General features: G+C 46.9%; 1 protein-coding gene across 6 annotated transcripts in view; it reads right to left on the reverse strand.

The window, feature by feature from the left end:
- LOC146197885 (uncharacterized) overlaps positions 1-24,899 on the reverse strand; it is a 61,164-nt gene that overhangs the window by 5,918 nt on the left and 30,347 nt on the right. For 2 of the 6 annotated variants that reach the window (XM_084593160.1, XM_084593165.1), the window contains exons 5-11: positions 18,962-19,113; positions 13,242-13,346; positions 12,061-12,168; positions 9,469-9,716; positions 6,805-7,018; positions 5,077-5,163; positions 3,427-3,656 (exon numbers count right to left, since the gene is read on the reverse strand). In XM_084593160.1, coding sequence (XP_084449286.1) covers positions 3,427-3,656; positions 5,077-5,163; positions 6,805-7,018; positions 9,469-9,716; positions 12,061-12,168; positions 13,242-13,346; positions 18,962-19,113 — 1,144 coding nt within the window. The remainder of the gene's footprint in view (positions 1-3,426; positions 3,657-5,076; positions 5,164-6,804; positions 7,019-9,468; positions 9,717-12,060; positions 12,169-13,241; positions 13,347-18,961; positions 19,114-24,899) is intronic. The other 4 variants (XM_084593161.1, XM_084593164.1, XM_084593166.1 and 1 more) reach the window with 4 other exon arrangements.

Here is a 24,899-nt window from a genome sequence, read left to right on the forward strand (position 1 = left end):
GAAGGCGTCCCACATGTTACTGGGGATGAACAAAGGGCGATTCCTAGTAGCTCCAGGACGAATGAAGCGGCTGGGCTAAAGCCAAAAGGACGCTCAGTTGTGGATGTGTCAGGAAGCGACCGGAAAGTCCCATGTTGCAAGGAGATATCTCACATAGCAACATGGAATGTAAGATCTATGACGCAAGGTAAACTAGATGTCGTCAAGCGAGAAATGGACAGATTTAACATTGATATCTTGGGTATCAGCGAGCTCAAGTGGACCGGAGTGGGAGAATTTAACTCCGGCGACCATTATGTCTTTTATTGTGGGCACGAATCCAAGAGAAGGAATGGGGTCGCTCTCATAGTAAACAGAGGAATGGGCAAAGCAGTGCTAGGGTACAACCCCAAAAACGACCGAATGATTTCACTTCGGATCCAAGGTCACCCTTTCAACATAACAGTTATCCAAGTCTATGCACCGACCACTACTGCTGAAATAGCTGACGTTGAGAGATTTTATGCGGACCTACAATGCCTTTTAGACCACACCCCATCATCAGACGTCGTTTTTCTCATAGAAGACTGGAATGCTAAGGTCGGGAGTGAAGAAATGTCCGGAATTATAGGCAAGTTCGGTCTTGGCGAGCCAAATGAAGCTGGGCAGAGGCTAGTAGAGCTTTGTCAAGAAAACAACCTGACCATAGCGAATACTCATTTTCAACAGCACAAGAGGCGCCTGTACACATGGACTTCACCGGACGGTCAGTACAGGGATCAGATCGATTATATTCTTTGCCGGCAGAGATGAAGAAGCGCTACACAAGCAGTAAAAACAAGGCCTGGGGCCGATTGTGGCACCGATCATCAGCTTCTTGTTGCCAAAATTAAGCTTCGATTGAGGAAAACGCAGAAACCTAGAAGGCCTTTCAGGTATGATCTGGATCAAATTCCATTAGAATATGCTGTGGAAGTGAGGAATCGATTTCAAGAATTAGATCTAGAAGACAGAGAGCTCGAAGAGATGTGGACTGATGTTCGTGATATAATACAAGAAGTTGCTACTAAGGTAGTTCCAAAGCAAAAGAAACGCAAGAAAGCAAACTGGTTATCTGAAGAGGCTTTGCAAATAGCTGAGGAAAGGAGGATGGCAAAAGTTATGGGGAAAAGAGAAAGATACAAGGTTCTCAATGCGGATTTTCAGAAAATAGCAAGGAGAGATAAGAATGCCTTCCTGAACATACAGTGCCAAGCAGTTGAGGACAACAGCCAATTAAGGAACACAAGACCTCTGTATAAGACAATCAAAGATATCAAAGGAAGCTTCTGTGCTAAGCTGGGCGTGATAAAGGACAAACGAGGCAAGGACCTCACTGAAGCCTCAGAGATAAAGAAGAGGTGGCAGGAATACACAGAAGAACTGTACAAGAAGGACCCGAATGTGCAAACCCAACATAAGACGGTTGTGATTACTGATCTCGAGCCGGGCATCCTGAAGAGTGAAGTTGAATGGGCCTTAGCCAGCCTTGCTAAGAACAAAGCTAGCGGAATTGATGGCATTCCAGCTGAGTTGCTTCAAAACCTCAACCATGACGCTGTCAACATTCTGCATACATTATGTCAGAAGATTTGGACAACCCTGCAGTGGCCACAGGATTGGAGGAGGTCAGTTTATATCCCCATTCCAAAGAAAGGCAGTGCCAAAGATTGTTCCAACTACCGCCCGATCGCGCTTATTTCGCATGCTAGCAAGGTGATGTTAAAAATCCTGGAAGGTAGGCTGCAGCAGTATGTGGATCGGGAGCTTCCGGACGTGCATGCTGGGTTTCGCAAGGGCAGAGGAACTAGAGACCAAATTGCCAACCTTCGCTGGATCATGTAAAAAGCAAGAGAGTTCAAGAAACCCATCTACTTCTGCTTTATTGATTATGCCAAAGCGTTTGACTGCGTAGATCACAGCAGATTGTGGCAAGCTCTCCAAGAGATGGGAGTTCCAATTCACGTCATCTGTCTACACAGGAACCTGTATGAAGGACAAGAGGCCACAGTCAGAACTGGGCATGGTCTTACTAGTTGGTTTCCGATTGAGAAAGGAGTGAAGCAAGGCTGCATACTGTCGCTTTGCCTATTTAACCTATATGCAGAGTGCATCGTGAGGAAGGCCGGTCTGGGCGAGTCTTCAGCTGGAGTGAAAATTGCTGGAAAACGTATCAACAACCTTAGATATGCGGATGATACCACTTTAATGGCAGAAAGTGAAGTGGAACTCAAGAGACTTCTGATGCGCGTACAAGAAGAGAGTGAGAAGTATAGGCTTAAACTGAACGTTAAAAAGACAAAGATCATGGCGTCTTGCCTTATCAAGTCCTGGAGCATCAATGGACAAGAAGTGGAAGCTGTGACAGATTTTCTCTTCTTGGGCTGCAAGATTACCTCGGAAGGAGACTGCAGCCATGAAATTAGGAGACGCCTGCTTCTGGGAAAGAGAGCAATGGTTAGCCTTGACCGCCTAATAAAGAGCAAAGACATTAGTCTGCCAACCAAGATCCGTATAACTCATGCTATGGTCTTTCCAGTTGTGATGTATGGATGCGAGAGTTGGACTGTGAAAAAGGCTGACCGCCGAAGAATTGACGCGTTTGAATTGTGGTGCTGGCGAAGACTCTTGAGAGTTCCTTGAACTGCCAGAAGATCAAATCAGTCGATATTGTCGACCATAAACCCTAACTGTTCATTGGAGGGTCAAATTCTAACGTTAAAGCTCAGCTACTTTGGTCATCTGATGAGACGAGAGGAGTCGCTGGAGAAAGATTTGATGTTGGGAAAGGTTGAGGGTCGCCGGAGAAGCGGTAGGCAGCGAACGCGATGGTTAGATGGCATCCTCGAGGCAGTGCAGGTGAAGTTATGTGATGTTAGGAAGATAGAGAGAGACCGGAAAGCGTGGCGTGACATGGTCCATAGGGTCACGAAGAGTCGGACACGACTGAACGACTGAACTGAACTGATGCTTATTCTAACTTGTGCAGAAAACACAAAACTCAAATACGAGCGAAACGAAGAGGCGTCCGTGTGCTGTGCGATGTCAGTGCACGTTAAAGATGCCCAGGTGGTCGAAATTGCTCCGGAGCCGTCCACTACGGCACCCCTTTCTCCGTTTCCGCTTTCACTCCCGCCTTCCTCCCTCCCTTTACGGAGCGGATCAGACATCCACAGAACAAGTGACAGCTACTGCGCCTTTCCTTTCCTTTGAACGAGTTAATAATATGAGCGCAGTTATCTCACGAATCAAGAAAAATTATCTAAAAATGACAAAATTAGAGCGTCGTTAGACACAACCATTTATTCACAGTGTCTGCAAGCTCAACTTTGAGCGTGTGAATGAAGCCAATGAAGCAGTATGGTTCACAACCACAGAACCGTACTACTTACTGATAGCACTGCTCACCAGTGTAGGAAGGTTTTCGGGCAATTGCAAGCGCGATGTTGTGACCACTTCCGAATTGTTGTCCTTAGCGTTCGGGCTGGTCGCTTTTTCAGCAGAAGCCAGGTCGACGACCTCAGGAACAGTAGCCGCCGCGAGGATAGGCGACTCCAGGGTGGATAACTCGAAGACTGGCGGATTGAGCCAGGTCCGCCTTCCACGTCCAAGGTTGTTGCCAATCGCCTTAAAAATATCTAATGACAAAGAAAGATGAAGGCAGGAGAACGACAAACACTTAAGAGTAAGTTTTGTTGTTACAACAATTAGCTGTGACAAATACCAAATTCAGGTCGTACTCCTACAATACCGCATTTATTGCCACAATCACACAGTCCAGCCCATTATCTCTCTGTTTCACCACTGAAGACTTTGAAGTTGTAATGCCCTAGTATCTAGCGAGGCCAAGGGTAATTGAGTTAAGAAAACCTGTAGTGTCCGGTGTACCATGTATGTTACGGACTAAATAATTTTTAATTTGTGCTGACAGATGTGTTTCCGTATCTCATACATTTGCACATGAAATTACTTGTGAAAGAAGGGATCAAAGCTTGATCCTAAGTGAGAATAGCATCAAATTTAAGCTGGAGTACTGCTACATAGGTATACAATTATTCTATATGTTGATTGATTGAAAAACTTCACTTTTCGACAGCGGAGGTACATATACGGGCAAATCGACGATGATTGATTATTTCCCCATAATTTAACAACCGTTCCTCCAATCGTCGGAGAGCCCCATGGCTGCCCGAAAGCAGAGTGCTCGAGCTAGCTCACGGGCCCCCTTGTTGTCAGGGGCAGCAGTGTGCGCGGGTGCCCAGATTTTATCTTTCGGCCACAGTTTGAATTTCTATGCCAGATGCGTCCGGGTTACGGATTCCTTCCAAGCTACCAGTCCCCCGCCACCTCCCACCTCATCGTCCTTTCCCTCTTGTCCTTTAAAGCTTAGGAGGTAGATTCTACGATTTATCACCTGCGATGGAAAATAACATAATACACGAAGTAATTAAGTTTTAAGGCAAACCATGCAGATTCCTTGGCAGAATGCAGGGCTGTACGGCTGAAATAACCAGTTAAATGATTTAGCTGCTGTTAAACATTAGGGGACGTACAGACATCTGATGAAAAAGTGCCACGAGAGCAATAAAGGTTGCCCTCAATTCCTTTGACACATTTACTGTAATGAATGCTTTTATTCCAAGCCGACAGACAAATTAGTAGGCTTAGAGTAAGCGACTGCCTGCTCGACTGGGTTGATGGCTTCATTTCAACAGACGTCAGAATTCCAGGCCACTCCTGTAACACTGTTTTCAAAGAAATTTTCATACAAACTTTCGTTCTCCACTTGCAACTAATACATGAACAATATCAGAAAGAACCCGTCAAATCAGGTTTCTTTCCTCACTACCTGATAATGTTTGTTCACTAGCAATATTTACGGTACCTCTAATTTCCAGAAGGTCGGCATTTACCTTGAATCTTAATCAAATCGTATTCCAATATTCAGCGTTACTTGTCTATTAAAAATAGCATCTATACTTTCAAAGCTTCATTCCGCCTTCTGAAAGCTGACACCGAGTTCCTTGTAAAAGATCGCATTCTCTACGACATATTTACCGCTGAAGCGCGTGCCCTGTCCTTGACCAGGAGCCCATAGTGACAATGTTGAGTCGGAACTGCGTCTTTTGTCATTTGCTTTGTCCCCTGCATCAAAAGCCGAAATACTATAATAAGGACAAAACATTTCAACATCTCTTCAGTATCAGATTTGCCGTTAGAGAAGAACAGTCACAAAAGATGTTCATCGAGTTCACAAAACAATCAGCTGACTATAAACTAAGCAGACTGTCTTGCCATGTGTACTTTAAGATAAACAATAAAGTACCCACAGTGCATGAGGTTTGGAGAGCGTGGTATATTGTTGCAAATATTGAGGAAGAATTACCTGTAATTTATGTTTACGTTTATGGGGTTTAATGCCCTAAAGCGACACAGACAGTGGGACACGCCGTAGTGAAGGGCTCCGTAAATTTCGGCTACCTGGTGTTATTTAACGTGCACTGATATGTCGCAGCACACGGGTGGCCTAGCTTTTCGCAGCCATCGAAAAGCGGCCACCACGGCCGGGGTTCGAACCCGCATCCTTAGGTACAGTAGTCGAAACTCTTGAGCGCATAACCACTAAGCCACAGGGGCTCGAGGACACTTTGCAGACTAAAGTGATGAAAGGCGAAAGTCTGAGTGCTGCATTCTGCTGCGCGACTGTTGCGCATGTAGCTATGAATGCTACTACGAGTAAAGCGAGCGACTACTCTTTCACATTCTGCGAGTGCATTTATTCAGTGAATTCTGCTTGGCAGCGACGAGATTGCGCTCCTTGTACCTTAGCAGTTGTTACACGTTTACTGCTGTGTGGTTGATTTTACAAGGTGCGCGGTAATAATTAGTAATTACGCAACTGCAACTAATTCGTAATTATGATTTAACTAGCCCGCAATGAGTAATTAATTAGTAATCAGTATTTTATGAATTATTTACTGATTAATTAGTAACTGATCATTGATTGACATATGGCCATATAAGGCACGTATTCGTGCATACTGTGGCGGTTCTCTGTGATTGGTCGAGACCTCCATGAAGTCATCCCGTCTCGACCAATCAGAGCCGCGGCAAAAGTGTGAGACTTTTGCTGACGACAATGATAAGGCAATAAAGCTTTCGCCTTAATAACTTCATGCTGTTCTAGCCATGTGTTTCATTATTTCCAAATATTTCTAGTTGTTGCGTAAACAAGTACTGAAAACCTCGTTATCTTTTCAGTCATTGATAATTACCGGAAATTTCGCGTCTCTAGTAATGGATAACAGTTCTCCTGCATACTGCATCACGTAGTAGGTACATATGGTACTTACACAACATACGTTTCTAGTTCTTACAGAGAAGAACAGAGCAGTAATTCTGAAATAGGATGATACTTCACCGGCCTATAGTATTTTTCTGAGCACCAAGCACAACCAACAATAAAGCAAGCATCTCCATTAACAGTTACCGCCATTTTTGAGAGCTCGAATTAGGATATTGTTTGTGCGTCTTTGGCGACGAGCTGCAAGCACCGTGCAAAGTAAAAGTTTTTTTTTTTTTTGCACTATCTGTGTCACAAACATAGAAAAATCTCACGAAGACATCATTTAGCGCGTTTAGCGGCAGACTACAACATTTCCAGCAGCAGTACCGTCTTGCGCAGACTTGTACAACCGAGAGTTTGAATTTCGCCACATGCAATAGTGCACACTCATACCCATAACAGAGAGGCCGGTAAGCAAGTGGAATAAAAGCATTACTCACAGCAACCTTCCTGGGACTCTAGACTAGACCTGCGGCGCAGCGTTCTGGAAGCACGGCGGCTAGCTTTTTCGGGGCTCCTCTGGACGACGCTGGGTGACGTCTCGGCGGCACCCGCAATCGGATCCTGTGTAGGCTCCGCACATGCCCGGTCTTGTTCATCTGTCTCATTTTCTTTATCAAGAGCAAAGCTCACGCGGGACGCCTTCTTGTGTTCCTGAACGTACGTGCACACAAACGTTTGGCATTACAATGCTGAACAGCCTTGTTCCTTTGTACTGACGGACGCGGTCATCTCAAAAGTCCTCTCCCGGCATACGTGATGGAAGATGTACGGACGGAAGGGCGAAGTCAGGGCTTTGCTAGCTTGGCAAAATATTCCTCTGATGGTAGAATGGTGGAGAGGACTCGGATTCGATGTATAGCTAAGCGATTCCAATATTGTAATGTTGTTGTGGTTTAAACTAAAGATTCGCTCAATTTGCCCTCACGTCCGGTTTTGTTAGCATTCATCTGTGCAATAACATTATAACACCGTTGCTAAACTAGTGTAAGGTGCGCTGCCTCCTTGAACCTTCCTTCTGGATTTTACCCGTGGCGTCACGCCACTCAAAGCTAATCACTTTTCACTTCCACGATAGGGGTCATGGGGTGGTTTGTGGAGTCTTTCCTTTCCGTTAACTTTAAGTGTGTTTTCCTTTCATTTCTTTTTTAGGGGCACCTTTTGCCAGGAATCAACGAGTGCTCCGCTATTCAGGAAGGATGTACAAATTCTCTACACAGTCTACTTTCCACGCGAGCTTCAACCGGAGCCCTTCTGACCTGCCTTGTTCGCTCTCTTACTCATTTTCTTTTTTAACCTTTTTTTACTTCTATTTGGCGAAAAATTTGTTTATGCATTCCACTCTTAAATTATTCTGAACTAATGTTTGCATGCTGTAACTATGTGTTAGGACATTTTAATGCGATAGCAATACTGCGCCAGGTTTCGAGCCGTCGAGCGGTCCCGGCGGAGGCTACGCTTGACCTTGAACAGCCAAGAAGAAGACGAAGAAGGAGACGAAGAAGGAGGAGAACACGAAGATGAAGAAGGAAGAGGAAACTAAGACGAAGAAAGAGACGAAGACGAAGAAAGAGACGAAGACGAAGAAAGAGACAAAGGAGGAGAAGAATACGAAGGCGAAGAAGAACGAGAAGAAAAAGAAAAAGAAGAAGATGAAGAAGAAAAGAAAGAAGAAGACTGGTAACTTACGCTCTCGCGTTTTGCTCTTAAGGGATGAGCTTATGTGTCCCCAATAATGTAATAATGATAGGGCGTGATAGGGGAACAATGGAATAATGTAACAGGCAAAGGAGCTTCCGCCGTTGCTATCGCAATTCAACTAGGGTTAACCAGAGTTAAACCACAACTAATTTTTGTGTTTTCTTTCCCCTATATGAGTTGCACACAAAGCGTCCGACATCGCATCAAACGTACAAGGGACATGTGAAGAAATAAGTGACTGTGCAATGAATAAGTTTAGTTTATTAGCGGAAAGTGGGTGTTGTCTCTCAAAGCTAGCGCCCTATACACCTTAACCACGAAAGAACGCGGTTAAACAGCAATAAAAGAAGACAGTGGGCTTTACGAAGCACCGAATGTCATGAGATTTATAGATGAATAGAGGGTTTTTCGCGCCTAGGTCCACGTCAGTTTCGCCACTGTGAAAGGAGCCAATGACGCGGAAAGTTAGAGGAAAGTGACCTGTAATAGATTTCCCGCTGATAGGTCTCATTATGTTAACTCAGTCATATCTCATTGGCATTTACGAATGCATTCTCACCTTCTCAACAGCGCTGTGAACATCTTAATTATAATAAAATACATGCGCATTCGATAGTCTTCACTTCTACATCATAGTTCAAGATGGGAAGAAATCGGGAGTTTCACGCTCCGTGCATACGCAGGTTATCAGTAAAGTCGTAGACGAAGGTAACGCACTAATGTCGATTTCTTTGACGTGAGCTGACTATGGAGCACATTTTTGAGGAAGCAGCTCTTAAGCGCGCTTTGCTGGATTTTCCGTCGTAGACACCGGCTGCTTAAGACTGCAGTTTGTAACGCCCCCTGACAGCCATAGAGACAGTAGAAAAGCAAGACGCCACCTGCCTCAACTGGCATGTGTTGGAGTGGGGCGAGGAAGATCTCTCGCATTTAATTAAGGGAAAGGTGATAACTACATGAAAGCGAAAGTAATTACTAAAGTGAAGTGGCTCGCGGCAGCCACTAACGCAGTCGTATCATACCCTCTAAAGATTAAGAAATGGCGCCTAGCTTTTCGCCCCATCGAAAACCGGCCAAGGCTGGGATTCAATCCCGTATCCTTGGGCATAATAGTCTAGCGCCCTGCCCACTGCACCACACTGGTGGGTCAAGTGGAGATTGTCGGAAATCTCTCCGCAGGCCGGACAAGCAGTGGAAGGCGAAGCTGGCTCACGCAGAACTCCCCCTTCAGCGCCAGCTAACCGGTCTGCCCAAGAGGACCATATTCGCCAATAGTTTTCCGGATTTGCGACACCCATCCGTGTCAATACTTTATATAAATAAAGTTTATTCTCTCGGTGATCTGTGCGCACTAATAAAACTTTCTTTAGACGCCATGAACGTAAACCTATGCAGTTACTTACCGCACTGGTGGTCAAAGTAGGAGGCTTTGTCGAAGGAATTTTCTGACGTGGTGTATCATCCACCTCTGGAATGCAGTTCTGAGCACCACCGGTCGCCACCTCTTCAATAGATATGACATTCTTACGTAGCGGAGCTGTTAGGTCAGACGGCTCGAAAAAGGCACAGTCCAGAACGTCCGTACCATTGTCTGTCCAACGAGGGCGCCTGTCCTTGCTGCCCTTGCTGCCCCTAATCCATTGCAGGGAATCTAATGGCAATCACAAGAGAAAAATAGGTGATAAATTTGAAGATACCTTAGTGACGCAGTACTTTAAGAAAAGCTTAATCTGAACGCCACTGAGAAATGCCAAAACTGTACCGGGCTCGGATTGACAGTGTTGATGTATATAGCGCCTATGTCCAACCATACTGAACCAAACAGGACGCATTGGCCGTGCCCAGCTGACCTGTCCGGGTGTATATAACACGGGATATAAAGGCAGCGCCGCAGACCTAACAGTTTGTGCTGCGAAAATAGGTTCGTTATTTTCCTTCCGTGCCCTGCTGTGCGCTCATCGTTGAATAATGAAGTGCTTTTTCTCATGCTCACTAGGGATGAAGGGACAAATCCTGAGCCTCCAACAAGAAGCAAATGGTTAATAAAAAAAACATGCCTCAGGTCTTACAAACCTCAGGTAAAGCGTTCCAGCTTCGCAATTATTTTTAAAAATCTGAATGACAGATTACATCAATTTAAGGAAACGTTCAGTGTCATTGTGGAGCACGTAGAGAAATGTGCTCAGTTACAACATGCCATCTGAAGTTAGTACTCTCAAATCATCCCCATCGAAGACAGCAAACGACCTGGAAGTCCGAACTCAACGAAGTATCCTTATTTGTGATCTTGATGAACAAGTAGGTGAAAATTCTAGTGACTCGAGAAAGAATGCTCTTGATTACCCATTTAGTGTAAGAATTTCGTTACAACCTACACAGTTGAATGGGGACCCAAAATAGAAAGAGTCGATAAGCCCGGGACAGTTATGCTTAATTTCTCTGATTATGAAAAAGTGAATTTTTCGCTGAACTACTTCAAACTTAAGAGAACAGATATATCGACCTGTATCGATTACTGCAACGGCATGCTACGCGATCTAATCATGGGCGGTATGACGAGAAATTTAACGATTGGGGACGATTGGTTGGTTGCTATGTGGGGTGTACCGTCCCAAAGCAACTCAGGCTATGAGAGACGCCGTAGTGGATGACTGCGAAAATTTCGACCACCTCGGGTTCTTTAACGTGCACTGACATCGCACAGCACACGGGCGCCTTGCTTTTCGCCTCCATAGAAAAGTGGCCGCCGAGGCCGGGATTCGATCCTGCGTCCTTGGGAACAGTAGTCGAGCGCCGTAACCACTAATGATTCCACTGGACTATGACCGGCTGCATGAACGGCGACATATACATAAATTAATAGATTTGTTCTCTCTTTATACACGAAGCTTTGCCAGTAAGTCTAGTCGTCCTGAAAAGATATTCGCTTCTTTCAGAATGATTATCTAGTTGCAGCGACAGAACTGTGGCTTACATCTAATAATGAAGTAAATAAAATTATTCCAATCTTCCAAAACTTAGCAAGGCGTGACAGCTGATGGCGAGAGGTGACGTGTCAATAGTAAAAAAAAAAAGGTTTAGCGACGCGTGTGAAATTAAATATATTCCTAAACACAAATTCAGCTGGTACCAACTTGTACACAAGAAAAGGCCTGCTCTATGGCCTGCTCTATTGGCACGCTTTAAAGACCTTCAAAATCCGGGAGGTCGTACATGGAAGCATGGGTGGCTTACCCGGAGTGCATGCTCAAACCGAATTACTTCAAGCTATTCAACATTTTCTCTCGCTTCATGAAAAAATGTCAACAAAAAATTGTAGCAAAAAACAATTCAACAATACATTTCAAGAACAATTTGTTGGAGGCGGTTAAATCTGTTACGTGTGGTAAGGCGAAAGCCTTTCCTGTGATTCTGCACTCATTTACCGCTTTTTCACGCATTTTCTTATCTTTTCGCTCGTATTTCTTTTTTCTTTTTACTCCTACATTTTACCTTTGGTATTTTTTCTGTGTCGAATATTTTTACTGGTCTTTTTTTCTTTAATACTTTTTTCTTTTACTCTTGATTGGCCGTTTTTCATGTAACGCAATGAAGAAGCCTGACATTGAACATTCACAACATTTTTCCGCCTTTTTTTTTTTTTTGCATAATTTTGACTATATTCGCCTTTTTAGTATAAGCGTGAATCGCCTGGCCACGGTCAATGATTTCAGCATGTGATGACTGCATACTCACACATTTCAAGGCACAATACAATACGCTACTGATGACGTTATCATTAATTTCAAGGTACAACGTAATGCACCACTAAAGACGTCATCGTTTATTTCACGGAACGACATACTACACCACTGATGACGTCATTAATTTCAAGGCATGACATACTATACCCCTGATGACATCATCAAACTAAAGCGTTACGGACGGACACGATCGTGGCTGCGAGCATAAGTCATTGAAGTCTTTCGCCCTATAATACATGAATAGCAACGCACCTTCTAGAGTTGACGCCTGAGGCTTCCTAGGAGGACTTGAAGCCGCATCCAAGAAGGTAATGCGCCCGCTGTTGGTCCTGGAGCCACGGCTTTTCTTCAGTGCGGCCTCTAAGAAAGTGCAGGTCATCTTATTCGCATGAGGCCCTTAATCAATAATGGACATGAAAGTAATGCCTTCGCAAGACAATAAATCAATTTAGTTTGCTCTCGGAAATTCGGTGTAAGCGTGGCAATGGATGGAAAGAGTGGAAAAAGATAAACATTTGCTTCCGCGACCCACTGCCTCTCCTCTTACGACTCAACTTCTCAAAAATAAAGCTTTGGGGGAGACTTCACCTCCGGCTTTGAGGCATAATTGTTTATGGCTTCCGTATTTGGCTCCTTTTATGGATCCTCTTTCGCCTGAATTCCCTTTGTTACTTAGTCACTAACCCCTTAACTGCTGCCTCTCTTCTCTCAAATATTCTCATTAGCTGACAACCGTGAGCTAAATTATATGAAGGACCACGCGTTATAGGTACAAAACTCCGCTTTAAAAGAGCCGTACGAATGTACCTCCGTGATGTCTTCACTCGATATCCAAGGGTCCTTCGTTTGATTCCCATCTCAAAGGAGCTGCTCGAGTTGGCACCTGCCATTTTGGTGATGCAATGTCAACGCTTTATGTGACGAAACCTGCCAACCGATTTCTTTCCAGCCATGTCACCTGCCAAATAACACCTGCTAGAGGATTCCTTGTGACGTTCCGCTCACAACAACGAAGATGGGTTTTCCGCTGAATGGTAACGCATTAAAAAAAGGACTCATTTAACCCGCACAATGTCAAAGTCGTCGGCAAAGCAGCACAAGCGAGAGAATTTAGCACTGTCGCTGAGCTTATTACTGATATCCAAATGATGAACCTACGATCCTTGAGCCTTCATATGTGACGCCATAACTGATAGGGATCGAGTTTATGGGGCAGATATGTTTAGTGCAATATCGGTGGTGTGACGTCATCACCTGATCGACCGGCTGCAATCATCTGATTTTCAAGCTGAAGCAACGGCTCCTGATTGTTTTCACCAGTGGGGAATATATAATAAAGCCATATTGAGACGACAACAACATTTAAGAGCAATGGTAAAGGTACTGGTTTAAAAGCAGAAAGTCTGTCATTTCTACAAAGCAGTTCAACGCACTGTCAATCGTCGGCAACGAAGTCTTCGCAGGTGGACAAGGAAGCCCATCCGGGATGCTGACCAGTCCAGTAGGCCTGGAGTCACTCGGTGCCCTCGGCGTGATCCCTAAAAAGAGCACATGGGCATTTTGTTGAATGATTATTATTAGACTATTCGCAATGTTCAAAATACCACACCCCTAATGCTTCAAAAGTTGCTTATAATTTTCGAATAACGTTCTCAGTACCATAAGTAACACACGTCACCCATTGAGCATCCAGAAAGTTGAAATATAGAGAGAGGGTGCCTTTACTTGCTACTTTCACGAACACTTCTGACACACCGCAGCCGCTTTCAGTACCGCCCTCCAGACGATACCCGGCTATCGGTGCGTTATTCATTGGCTTGGTATGGAGTCTCCCACCCAACTTCTTTGCGTGTAGTTCGATGCAGCAGTGCGTGTAGGGAGTAAATGCGTTGCAGGTTGATTTTTGGTTCGCAGCCACAGCAAACTGATAATATAGTTTCCATTTGGATGCGCGGAGCATGCAGAACGGGGTCAGCGCAATGAGTGTTCTCTCTTTTTATCTGTCCGTATTCTAGCGCCGTTTTAAAATAATCTTCAACCACCTCGCCCAACGAGCCACTCAGATTTGCAGGTATGTGGAGCATGCAGAACCAGCAGAACATAAAAGCAGACGAATCTTCTATACTACACGTTATTCTAATTGTGCGGTCTTGGCAGAGTAAGCTTGCACATGTTATCTCTAGATTATATTCACCAGGAAAAAGATAATAAGCAAGTTAATATAGGTAAACGGAATGGGGTTACTCACCGTGAAAAGCAACGTGATAAAACCTGGTCGACAAAGAAACACCCCTTTAACGTCAGCACAAGCGACGTACGTAGCTATTATCTCCGAGTTTTTGCATGGGTCCCGTTTCTCCTCACCGCTTTAACCTCTGAGCGGAACCAACATTCACTTTGAAAATACTGACGAAAGCTATGACGGTTTTCAGTGCGTATTTCCGTTGTGAGAATTTTCAGTGACTTAAGTTGCGAGCCAACCGTGATGGTAACATTTTTGATTGGCGACCACTTCATGGCACACACAAGTTGAGAAATTATGAACGCTTGTTTCCTGTTCGATTCAATGAATACAGTTCTTGCAGTCAGCAGCTGCCAGATGAATGATCAATTCGAAGTTTGTACTGAACGTTACGGGGCATACACACACCCGCGCCCACATGCGGCCATTCATACCAAAGTCCCTATAACACCAGAAATGTATGCAAATGGGCCATGTTAGCGGCGTCTGCAGCAAAGCGAATGTGTGCTGACGTTGTACCGGACGTCATGACGCAGAGTCACATACCGCACAGGTGTCTGAGGTGTTCAAACTGCAACAGTACCCATGACGCCTCGTCTATAGAATGCCCGCGGATAAAACATCAACGGGATGTCCTGAAAAATAAATTGGTCAAACAAATCGATGCACCACGAAACAGCTGCGAGTATTCGCAGAAAACTTGCCTGATGCAAGAGAACTTCCAGAAAGACAGCTGCCAGCGACAGTCGCGCAAGCGCGCACCTGGCACCTACTCTTCACCCTACTCTTGTTCCACCTCGTCCCAGTGTGACCCTTCCGCACACTACGGACAATGAAGACAACATGGCGTCCGGGTCAGATTCTTGGCCAGCGCAGGTGCCGTAAGCCCTCATAATCGAGCACATGCACCACTCCGGGTGGGCTCCCGAAGCAAGATCGTCAAACCCTTCTGACCTCAAGGACGGTGGTCAAAGCCATTCGATCTCTACTACAGGCTCTACAATCCACAACTGCTCGAAGCGTCAACGCTGCCGGAATCCCTCGGCCCAGCACTTCAGGATCGTTAAACTTAGATGGCTGGCCAACTTCCCATGTTTCGTGAGGAAGTCAGAGGCCCCGCACTCTGCAGTGGAACGCAAGAGGCCTGAAGTCGCGAATCTCAAGTTTGCGACAGTACGTTAACTACTTCCCAATATTGCTCATCTGCGGCTCTCCAGGCTCTCTGGGTACGAATTTGTTTTCGTTCCTGCATGCGGAGAGCGCAGCAAAGTTTTTGTGTACATCCGCACTGGCATGACATACATTTGTTAACCAATCCCGCCTCACAATGAAAATCAGTACGCATGTTTCAATGTGAAGACAAGAATGCTAGAATTCACACTGATTTAGGCATATGCGTCTCCCGCCTCTTAAGTGGACATCGAAAGTCTGAAGGCCATCATGGAGGCAATCTGGGCTCGTTAGATGATTACTGACGATTTGTACGCCCGCCACTTACTATAGGGAATTATCAGAATCAACTGCAAAGGAAGGAATTTGGTCTTATTTGCTTCCGATAATAACCTTTTTGAACTGAATGACAGCAGTACGACTTACCTCCGCGGCTGTTTCTACAGCAGTTGCCTGGACCTGACATTAGTTTCTCGGTTCTTGCACCAGTGGGATCACATGGTTTTATGATGTGGAAACCCATGGGAGTGACCATATTCCTACTTACCTCAAACTAAATGAAATGTTGCTACAATGACTGATGCTACAATCACATCTCGTCATCTAAAATACGCAGTGGCTTTGGTATCGAACTAGAACACCTACGTGCTCTTCGGCGGCGAACAGGAAGACTGTACAGACGAGCCAAGTGCTTAATTAATCTGAGGGCGGCTAGACGTATGCAGGAAAAAAAAAACAAGCGAAGAATGGATAGACTGACTTGCCAGTGCTGGAAATCCTTCTGCTAGCACTTGGATCCCCGAAAGCACATGACCCTTATCTGGCGGACTCTGCGGCTCCTTCGTATGCCTTCATAGAAAAGACATTCATTCTGTGCTTTGGCGGTATATCAAGATTGTAAACAGATTGAGGTAGCAACTGTCTTCTGTAAGAAACTTTCGGGTGCAATGACTTCTTCCGGTTTCCAGCGTGTTCCTCCTTCCTCATGGGGATCAGCGATAGATGTCATTTTCTCTCGTGAGGGAATCGACTGCTCTTTCGGGATGTAGGTGTCCGTCTTGACCACGGCCAGAAGGAATCACATACGCTGCGCTGTCTCACCTTGGCCATGACGTGCCAGAACTCCTCAAGCATTATAACCACTCTTGGCTCGGTGTTGTTCCTCAGGAATAAAAATCTAGTCGGCTGATACCCCTACTAAATCCAAGAAAATCTCCGCTCGAGCTCACATCCTACAGGCCAATGGCTTTGCCAGTTATGTGGGAAAGGTCATGAAAATAATGGTTTCGACGCGCCTTGAGTGGTACCTCGAGCACTACAAACTATACCCCAAAGCAATGGCTGGCTTGTTTCCGCGGTTCAACAACAGAAACAAATGAAACGTCTGTCTATGGCACTCTTTCTTGATGTGAAAGGTGACTACGACAACGTGGACCATGAAGCCATCCTTGATGCACTGGGAACTGGGCATCGGTGGTCTGATTTTTCCATGTATAGAGATCAATCTGACCACAAGATCTTTTATTCAGTGTGAAGGTGGCTCGACTTCAGCGAATTATATCCACCGTGGCGTGCCCCAGGACGGGGTTCTCAGCCCTACGTTGTTTAGTCTAACACTGTGCACACGACGCCTTTTGAAAGGAAAGACGTGTATAGAGATCAATCTGATTCGACCTGGCGTCAAAAGACGTCACGTTGAGTCGTGGTTCATTCGGCTGACAGCTGCAGCAGTGAATAGGAAACCGGGAACGCTACTCTCCGCGTATATAATTGGACTCCGCCACGTGTTGGGAAAGGGGAATCAAAAGCCGCTGCTTGCTACTGCAGGCCTCGAACTTTAGTCGCCCCTGAGGAAGGGACCGAGTTGGTCCCGAAACGTCGGGTTCTATATAAATATTTTTGGTTGTTGATAGTTTCTCAAACTTTTGTTAGTCATGTGACCATAACGCTACCTAATGTCAGAGCGAAAGACTAGACCTGTCAGCAAGTAGTCCGGAACTAGTAAATTAAATGTACCCATTAGCAGCAGCCACGTTTTGCGAACGCATTACTTGGCCTGAATGTACGTTTGCGACTTGGCTGCGCTGCTGGCTTTTGAGGGTTTTCGCTTACCTGTCCGAGTTTTACCATGTTCTTTCCAACATTTAGAGAGCATAAACTGCCTTTACCGACCTTTTTTGCTAGGAAAGCACCGGCCGGGCAGAGTTTTGCCGCTCATGCAGATGTAGAATAAGAGCGGGTATTTTTTTTTTTTTTTCATGCAAGTATAATTAAGCAAAAAGAAATGTGAGCTCAACCATCTTTTTTTTTTCCCCGCCGGGGTGGCGCAGTGGTTACGGCGCTCGACTACTGTTCCCAAGGACGCGGGATCGAATCCCGGCCTCGGCGGCAGCTTTTCGATGGAGGCGAAAAGCAAGGCGCCCGTGTGCTGTGCGTTGTCAGTGCACGTGAAAGAACCCCTGGTGGTCGAAATTTCCGGAGTCCTCCACTACGGCGTCTCTCATAGCCTGAGTTGCTTTGGGACGTTAAACCCCACAAACCAAACCAACCAACCATTTTTTTTTGCTCTGTCTTCTTATAACAAACTCAGTAAGTTGCCTGTATTTGTTTCAGGCGACATTGTATTTTTCTATGCCGTAGTATCAATCATTTGTAAAAACCGAGGCACGAAAAGTTTAGTTGCGCCCACTGGCTTCGCGGCCTTCTATTCTACTTTTTACAGGCTTTTCCCAGGCATTTCGATTTGATGCATCGTCCACAGCGACTCCTCAGCAGCAACGGTGTTCACAACAACAGCCCGGGAATGTAAGGATGTAGACATATTTATCTGGTTTAACACTTCAATTAAAAAATGGTTCGTTCGTACTGAACAAAACGCGAATCAGCAAACGACACGAATAAAGTCTTCTGTGCTGATGATTTTTTCCAAGTGATCCAATTGTAAAATCAATAAAATAACACAGGACATAGCGTGCTGACACTATTTCGAGGTATTTGTTTCCGTGCCACGCAGGTCACCTCTAAAAGACTGAGGTGAAATATCGTTCATATACTGACATCTGGGCGGATGCAAACGAAGCTAAATTAAAGCTGAGCGTTTGAAAACAATGCTTAGCATACTCTACTCATGGGAAATGAATACAAATTCTTGTCAAGTGCAAAGGAGGTAGGATAGGTTATCCGAATTTTTACACCAGCGCTGAGCCATCAATGTGTTCAACCTCGAACCTTCCACACCCACTTAAACTGATATGTCGCTTATGGGCGCATGGACAAAGACAAAAAACGTGCATCTGAAAACGTGAGAAACTGATCATTTTATCACTACTTCAGTCTTCAGCAGCACGATCTCTCTGCGCTCAGTGTCGGCCAGTGCGCAGAATTACAACAGCTCTCCTCTATTCAAGGGCTTACATGCTGTGTACGGCTGCACCAAGAGCAATGAACTTCGTTTTATTATAACAAAGCAGAAAATGCGTTCGTGTTCCGGGGCGACGAACGTCCAGGGTCGCCCACTATAAGTGCGAACACAGGAGCAGATGATCACTCTCTTCAAACCGCCATTACGTCCGACCCGGCTGTGCATTGAAACCAAGTGGCAAACACCATGCGAAAAATCACCTCCGGGTACCTCTGTGCATGCGCAATGGCGCTTTAGGGACGACACCATCTGCTCACGTGTTCGCGCTAAAAGTCAACGGCCCTGCACAAGGAAGAGTAGTGACCATAGAATTCAAAAACCTGCATCACGAAGCATAGTCTCTGGTTCCAGCGTATTCATGTCGTGGAGCGTCTGTATCGACGCGTTGACGTCCTCGTCGTCCTCCGGGATTACGGTGAAGTCGGCATACCTGTCCACCCACGATTTTTCCGGTGGACGCAAGGAAGGCCTCCTGAATGGGAAACAGCAAAGAGTCGCTATGTTTAGGCCGTGAGTGACTTTGCTGCCATGTCTCCGCTCGGTTGCATGCGCAGTGACAAAGAAATCCTGTCGATTCAGCGAGGTCCATGTGTTCGGTGCAAGGTCATCGGCGCAGACTGCTTGGCCTGCACAGCCTTTGTTAGTGCAATGGAGTACATCCCGAGTGAATTCCGTTCTTAGTACCGATAGCCCTGCCTCAACCGCTCTTCAGCCTGCTGCGATGTCTTACTCGACGTTGTTAGGTAACAAAGGTTTCTCACAGTGTTTCTTAAATTGAATAAATCTGATGTTCTAGCAAAGAACTATTGCGTCGCTATGCGGCAGCCGTATTTTATATTGGCTGCTAATATTGCTGTTAAAACAGTGTTTTATCTGAAAACTCCACGCATATCGGGCACTCCTTGTGCTATATAATAACAATTGCCTGAATCCATTACACTTAACGTCGTGCAAATTCATGAATAAAGAAATTAAAATTTTCTAGCAACCACATACCTGTAAAAACGATCTCGGCCGCATTTCAGCAGAGATTTTGTTCAAAAGTTCCGAGCCTAAGTGGTAACTACGCGATCCGCGATGTGCACGTTAACGTGATAAGAGACAGCAAACCGACTATATAAGACTATATATGCGAGTTTTCGGCTCCTTTATCCCCAGTAAACTATTATAATATATCAGAGCACTAGTTTTTTTTCTACAGATCGGTAGTGGATTCGTGCCTAGATTATAAGACGAACGCGCTTTCTTTTTGTCAAAGGTTGGTCGAATGCAGTCCTGTGCTCTGCCTACGGGATCCGCAGGGAAGAAGCTTCCTTAGTACTTGTTTACGATATACATTAGTTATATTGTCACGGTATTGGCGATTAGGGCTAGGTTATCAGAGCCGGTGCAGGTGGAATTACACGGTCCAAGCTTTTGGTACGTCCTGCGAGTCCGGAGCCGATTCACTTCGTCCTTTTTTTCTCCGAGGGCCACTTCAACGTCTTTCGCTCCGAGCGCCCCCTGGCATTCCTCCCTCCTTAAGCGTGACGCACACGGCACACGTGCACACAGGTGGACAAAAGCAAACGAAAAAAAAGTTTGCAGATGCAGTCTTTCAGTTACCGCGTAAAATACGGCTTCATGCTTAGGACATGAACTGTCTCTGACGGCCTCTCTGCTCTGGGCCATCTGGGAGGACCTCATAGTTAACGTCGCTGAGGCGCCGCAAGTTTTTATATGGTCCGAAGTAACGGCAAATCAGCTTTTCTGATAGTCCACGGCATCGAACAGGAGTCCACACCCATACCTGGTCCCCGGTGTTGTAGGAAGCTTGTTTGTGGCGGAGGTTGTACCGGCGTGAATCCTTGTCCTGTTGCTGGGCGATGTGGACGCGTGCTAGTTGGCGTGCTTGCTCAGCATCTTGGGCAAAGTGTTCGGCGTCGGTAGAAAGCTCGGTATCTGTTTCGCAAGGGAGCATTGCGTCCAGCATCGTCCGAACCTCCCTGCCGTAAACTAGGCGAAACGGCGTGAAGCGTGTCGTCTCTTGGACTGCCGTATTGTACGCGAATGTCACATATGGTAGGATAGCATCCCAAGTCTTGTGCTGGGCGTCGACATACATCGCCAGCATGTCCGCAATGGTCTTATTAAGCCTTTCCGTCAGCCCGTTGGTTTGCGGATGGTAAGCAGTACCTTTTCGATGCGCCGTACCGCTGAGATGAAAAACTTCGGCCATCATTTGTGAAGTAAAGGCAGTCCCTCTGTCAGTAATAATACAGGTTGGAGCACCGTGCCGCAGCATGATCTGGTGTACAAAGAAATGGGCAACTTCAGATGCTGTACCACTAGGTAACGCTTTGGTCTCGGCATATCGGGTTAGGTAGTCTGTGGCGATGATTATCCAGCGGTTGCCCCCGGAGGATCGAGGGAAAGGACCGAGAAGGTCCATGCAGACTTGATCAAACGGTGCGCGTGGTGGTATTATGGGCACGCGAGGAGGCCTGCAGGCTTTGATTGCGGAACCTTCCGACGCTGACATTGCCGACAGCTCTTAACATAGCGCTTAACGACAGTTGCAAGGTTAGGCCAGTAGAATGTTTTTCGTATTCTAGCAAGTGTGCGAGTATAGCCCAAGTGGCCAGAAGTTGGTTCATCGTGGCACGCGGAAAGGATATCCTCTTGCAGAGCTGCGGGTACCACGAGGAGGTAGGTTCTCGACTTGGATCTAGAGCTGGGCTTATAGAGTACACCACTTCTCAGGCAGAAAGTTGAGAGGCTCCTAGAAAAGCACTTAGGTATTATGGCTGGCTGACCTTCTAAATAATCGATGAGGGCTCGTAAATTTGGATCAGCACGCTGCTGATGAGACATATCTGAAGCATCAACAGCTCCGAGAAAACTGCCAGAGTCACCTGTGTGTGGTGAAGCGAGCTCGATGGGCGCACGAGAGAGCGCGTCAGCATCTTCATGCTTATGTCCGGACTTATAGGCTATAGTGAGTTCAAACTCCTGTAGGCGAAGGCTCCATCGCGCCAGGCGGCCGCATGGGGCACGCAGGTTGGCCAGCCAACACAAGGAATGGTGGTCAGTGACCACTTTAAATGGACGACCATAAAGGTAGGGGCGAAATTTTGCAGCAGCCCAAATAATGGCGAGGCATTCCTTCTCAGTAGTTGAATAGTTCATCTCGGCGCGGGATAAAGTACGGCTGGCATAGGCGACGACTCGTTCCACACCCTCTTGACGTTGCACGAGAACCGCCCCAAGGCCAATGTTACTGGCGTCAGTGTGGATTTCTGTCTCACCGTGCTCATCGAAATGGGCTAGAATAGGCGGCGATTGGAGACGGAGACGCAACTCGGTAAAAGTAGCTTCTTGCTCGTGACTCCAAACAAAAGGGGTGTCTCCCCGGGTGAGCCGAGTCAGCGGTTCAGCAAGATCAGCGAAGTTATCGATAAAACGGCGGTAATAACTGCACAAGCCGAGAAATCTGCGAACAGCTTTCTTGTCACGTGGAATCGGCAATTTTGCAACAGCAGTAAGCTTGTCAGGATCAGGCTTCACGCCGGCAGCGCTTAAGACATGACCGAGGGAATTTAAGCTCTCGGTAGCCAAAGTGACATTTCTGTGGCTTAAGTGTCAATTTAGCAGATCGAAGGGCTTCGAGTACTGACCACAGGCGCTTAAGATGTTGTTCAAACGATTCTGCGAAGACCACCACGTCATCTAGGTAGACTAGGCAACACTGCCATTTAAGCCCGGCGAGGACAGTGTCCCTCATCCGCTGAAATGTGGCCGGCGCGGAACGAAGTCCGAAAGGTAGAACTTTAAATTCGTAAAGTCCGTCGCGTGTGACAAAGACCGTCTTTTTACGATCTCGCTCATCTACCTCAATCTGCCAGTAGCCACTTTTCAGATCGATTGACGAAAAGTACTTCGCACGCCGAAGGCGGTCGAGAGAGTCGTCAATCCGCAGCAAGGGATAAACATCCTTCTTGGTTACGGCGTTCAGCTTGCGGTAATCGACGCAAAAACGTAACGTGCCGTCTTTCTTTTTAACTAAAACGACTGGGGAGAACCATGGGCTATTTGAAGGCTGGATAACATCATCTTCGAGCATTTATTTAACTTGTGACTTAATAACTTCACGCTCGGTCGAAGAGACGCGGTAGGGGTGCTGGTGAATTGGGCGCACATCATCGAACGTCACGATCTGGTGCTTGGCAATGGGAGTCTGATGCACTTTTGACGATGATGCAAAACACTCTCTGAATTCGAGTAACAATGAAAACAGCTGTTCACGCTGGCTCACCGATAGCTCTGAGCTAATATCGAGGTTGTCGAGGGATGTGGGCGGTGGCACGGTTTCTGTGGACAAGCACTCGGAGACTTCAGATATGCGTTCCGCGAAAGCTACGGAAGTATACCGAAAAAGGTGTCGATACTCGTGGGAAAAATTGATAACAAGTACCTCGGACTGACCACAGTTAAGATGGATCAAACTGCGAGCCACGCAGACTCCCTGCGTCAACAGTAACGAGAGGTTAGTTTCGGCTATTGCATCACCATCGTGAAGTGCATTGCACTTGACATTAACGAAGGTGCTGTTTCGGGGTGGCAGCGTGACACTGTTCGCATAAACTCGAAGCACATTGAGTGGTCGCTGTGTAATGCTGAGGGCCACTGCTTTCTCAGTAGAAAACGAGACCTTGAAATCCCGGAGGTCAATAATTGCGCCATATTCACGAAGAAATCTACGCCCAGAATTAGGTCACGTGAGCAGCTTTTCAGAACGAGGCAGCTTACCACAAATGTCGACTCTCGAATTTGAACTCTGGCCGTGCACATGCCTAGGGGAGTAACCAGATGACCACCCGCAGTGCGAACGTGTGTGCCAGCCCACGGAGTCAAAACCTTCTTGAGAATCGCGGCAAACTGGCTGCTCAAAATAGAATAATCAGCGCCAGTATCCAACAAAGCTCGAACATGGCGACCATCCAGTATTACTGGTATGTCCAACGACAGCTTCTCGCGAATATCAGGCTTCTCAGTGTTTGAGTGCTCTGCGTCGGTGTACGCGGTATGCTTCACCTGCAATTCGTCGTTGTTGCAGGCGCGTTGTTGCGGTGTCCGTTCCACCGGCAATTCGTCATCGTTGCGGGTGCGTTGTCGCGTCATCTGTTCCACCGGCAATTCATCGTTGTTGCGGGTGCATTGTTGCGTCGTCTGTTTCACCGGCAATTCGTCGTTCTTGCGGGTGCATTGTTGCGTCGTCTGTTTCACCGGCAATTCGTCGTTGTTGCGGGTGCGTTGGTGCGTCGTCGGTTCCACCGGCAATTCGTCGTCGTTGCGGGTGCGTCGTGGCGGCGTCGAGGTAACGTTATAATCGGCAACCGCGGACTTTTCCAATGTTGATTCGTAGTCTTTCTGTGTCCGCGTCGATGAGGGGGTCTCCCGCGCAGCGATGTCCAGCGAGCCTACCCCCGAAGGTCGCTGGTTTCAGTTTTCCCGCTGGGGGCTGGGCAATCGGCCCTGCGCTGCCCATGAGGACCTCGCAGCAGATGGCGAAGGGCGAGCCCCGGGCGACCGTGATCGAGATTGCCGCAGACGAGACGGAACACCACGGCACTGGTCATTGACGAAATCTTCAACGGCTCGGGGCCGTTCGCCGTAGCGAGGCCGCGGAGAATCGGCTGAAAAACCTTCGAGGCCCAGTCGACGGTAGGGACATCGCCGATAGAGATGACCCGGTTCGCCGCAATGAAAGCATAAAGGCCGTCGGTCGGGGATACGCCACTAGTCTGCTTTCCGTCTAGACGGTCGGGAATCCGTTACGTACTGGATCACGGGGGCCGGTGTTGTTGGTGCAGCTGCGTTAGCAGGAATGAGGGTCGGCGACTGGGGTGGAGAGTATTGTAGCACCTCGGCGTATGTGGGACGCTGACACTCAGGTGGCGTAAGAGGAGGAGCAGGGTGAGTATCACCGCTTGGAAACGGAGGCCGGAGTGCTTGCTGCACTTCGTCGCGGACAACGCTCGCAATGGGGGTAGAAGCTGGTTGAGGTGCGCCATACAGCAGTCTGAGTTCGTCGCGCACAATCGAACGTACGAGCTCCCGTAGCGCCGATGCATCCATGCCATGCGATGATAACTCGGCAGAGACGGAGGTGGCGTGGACGGTACGATTCTGTGCCGAAGCTCGCTGCTGAAGCACTTTTTCTATCGTGGATGTTTCCGCAAAAAATTCTGCGACAGTTTTCGGTGGGCTGCGCACCAG

Source organism: Amblyomma maculatum, chromosome 2, assembly GCF_055883805.1.
Source record: "Amblyomma maculatum isolate TAMU_Amacu chromosome 2, ASM5588380v1, whole genome shotgun sequence".
In the NCBI taxonomy this organism is placed as follows: domain Eukaryota; kingdom Metazoa; phylum Arthropoda; class Arachnida; order Ixodida; family Ixodidae; genus Amblyomma; species Amblyomma maculatum.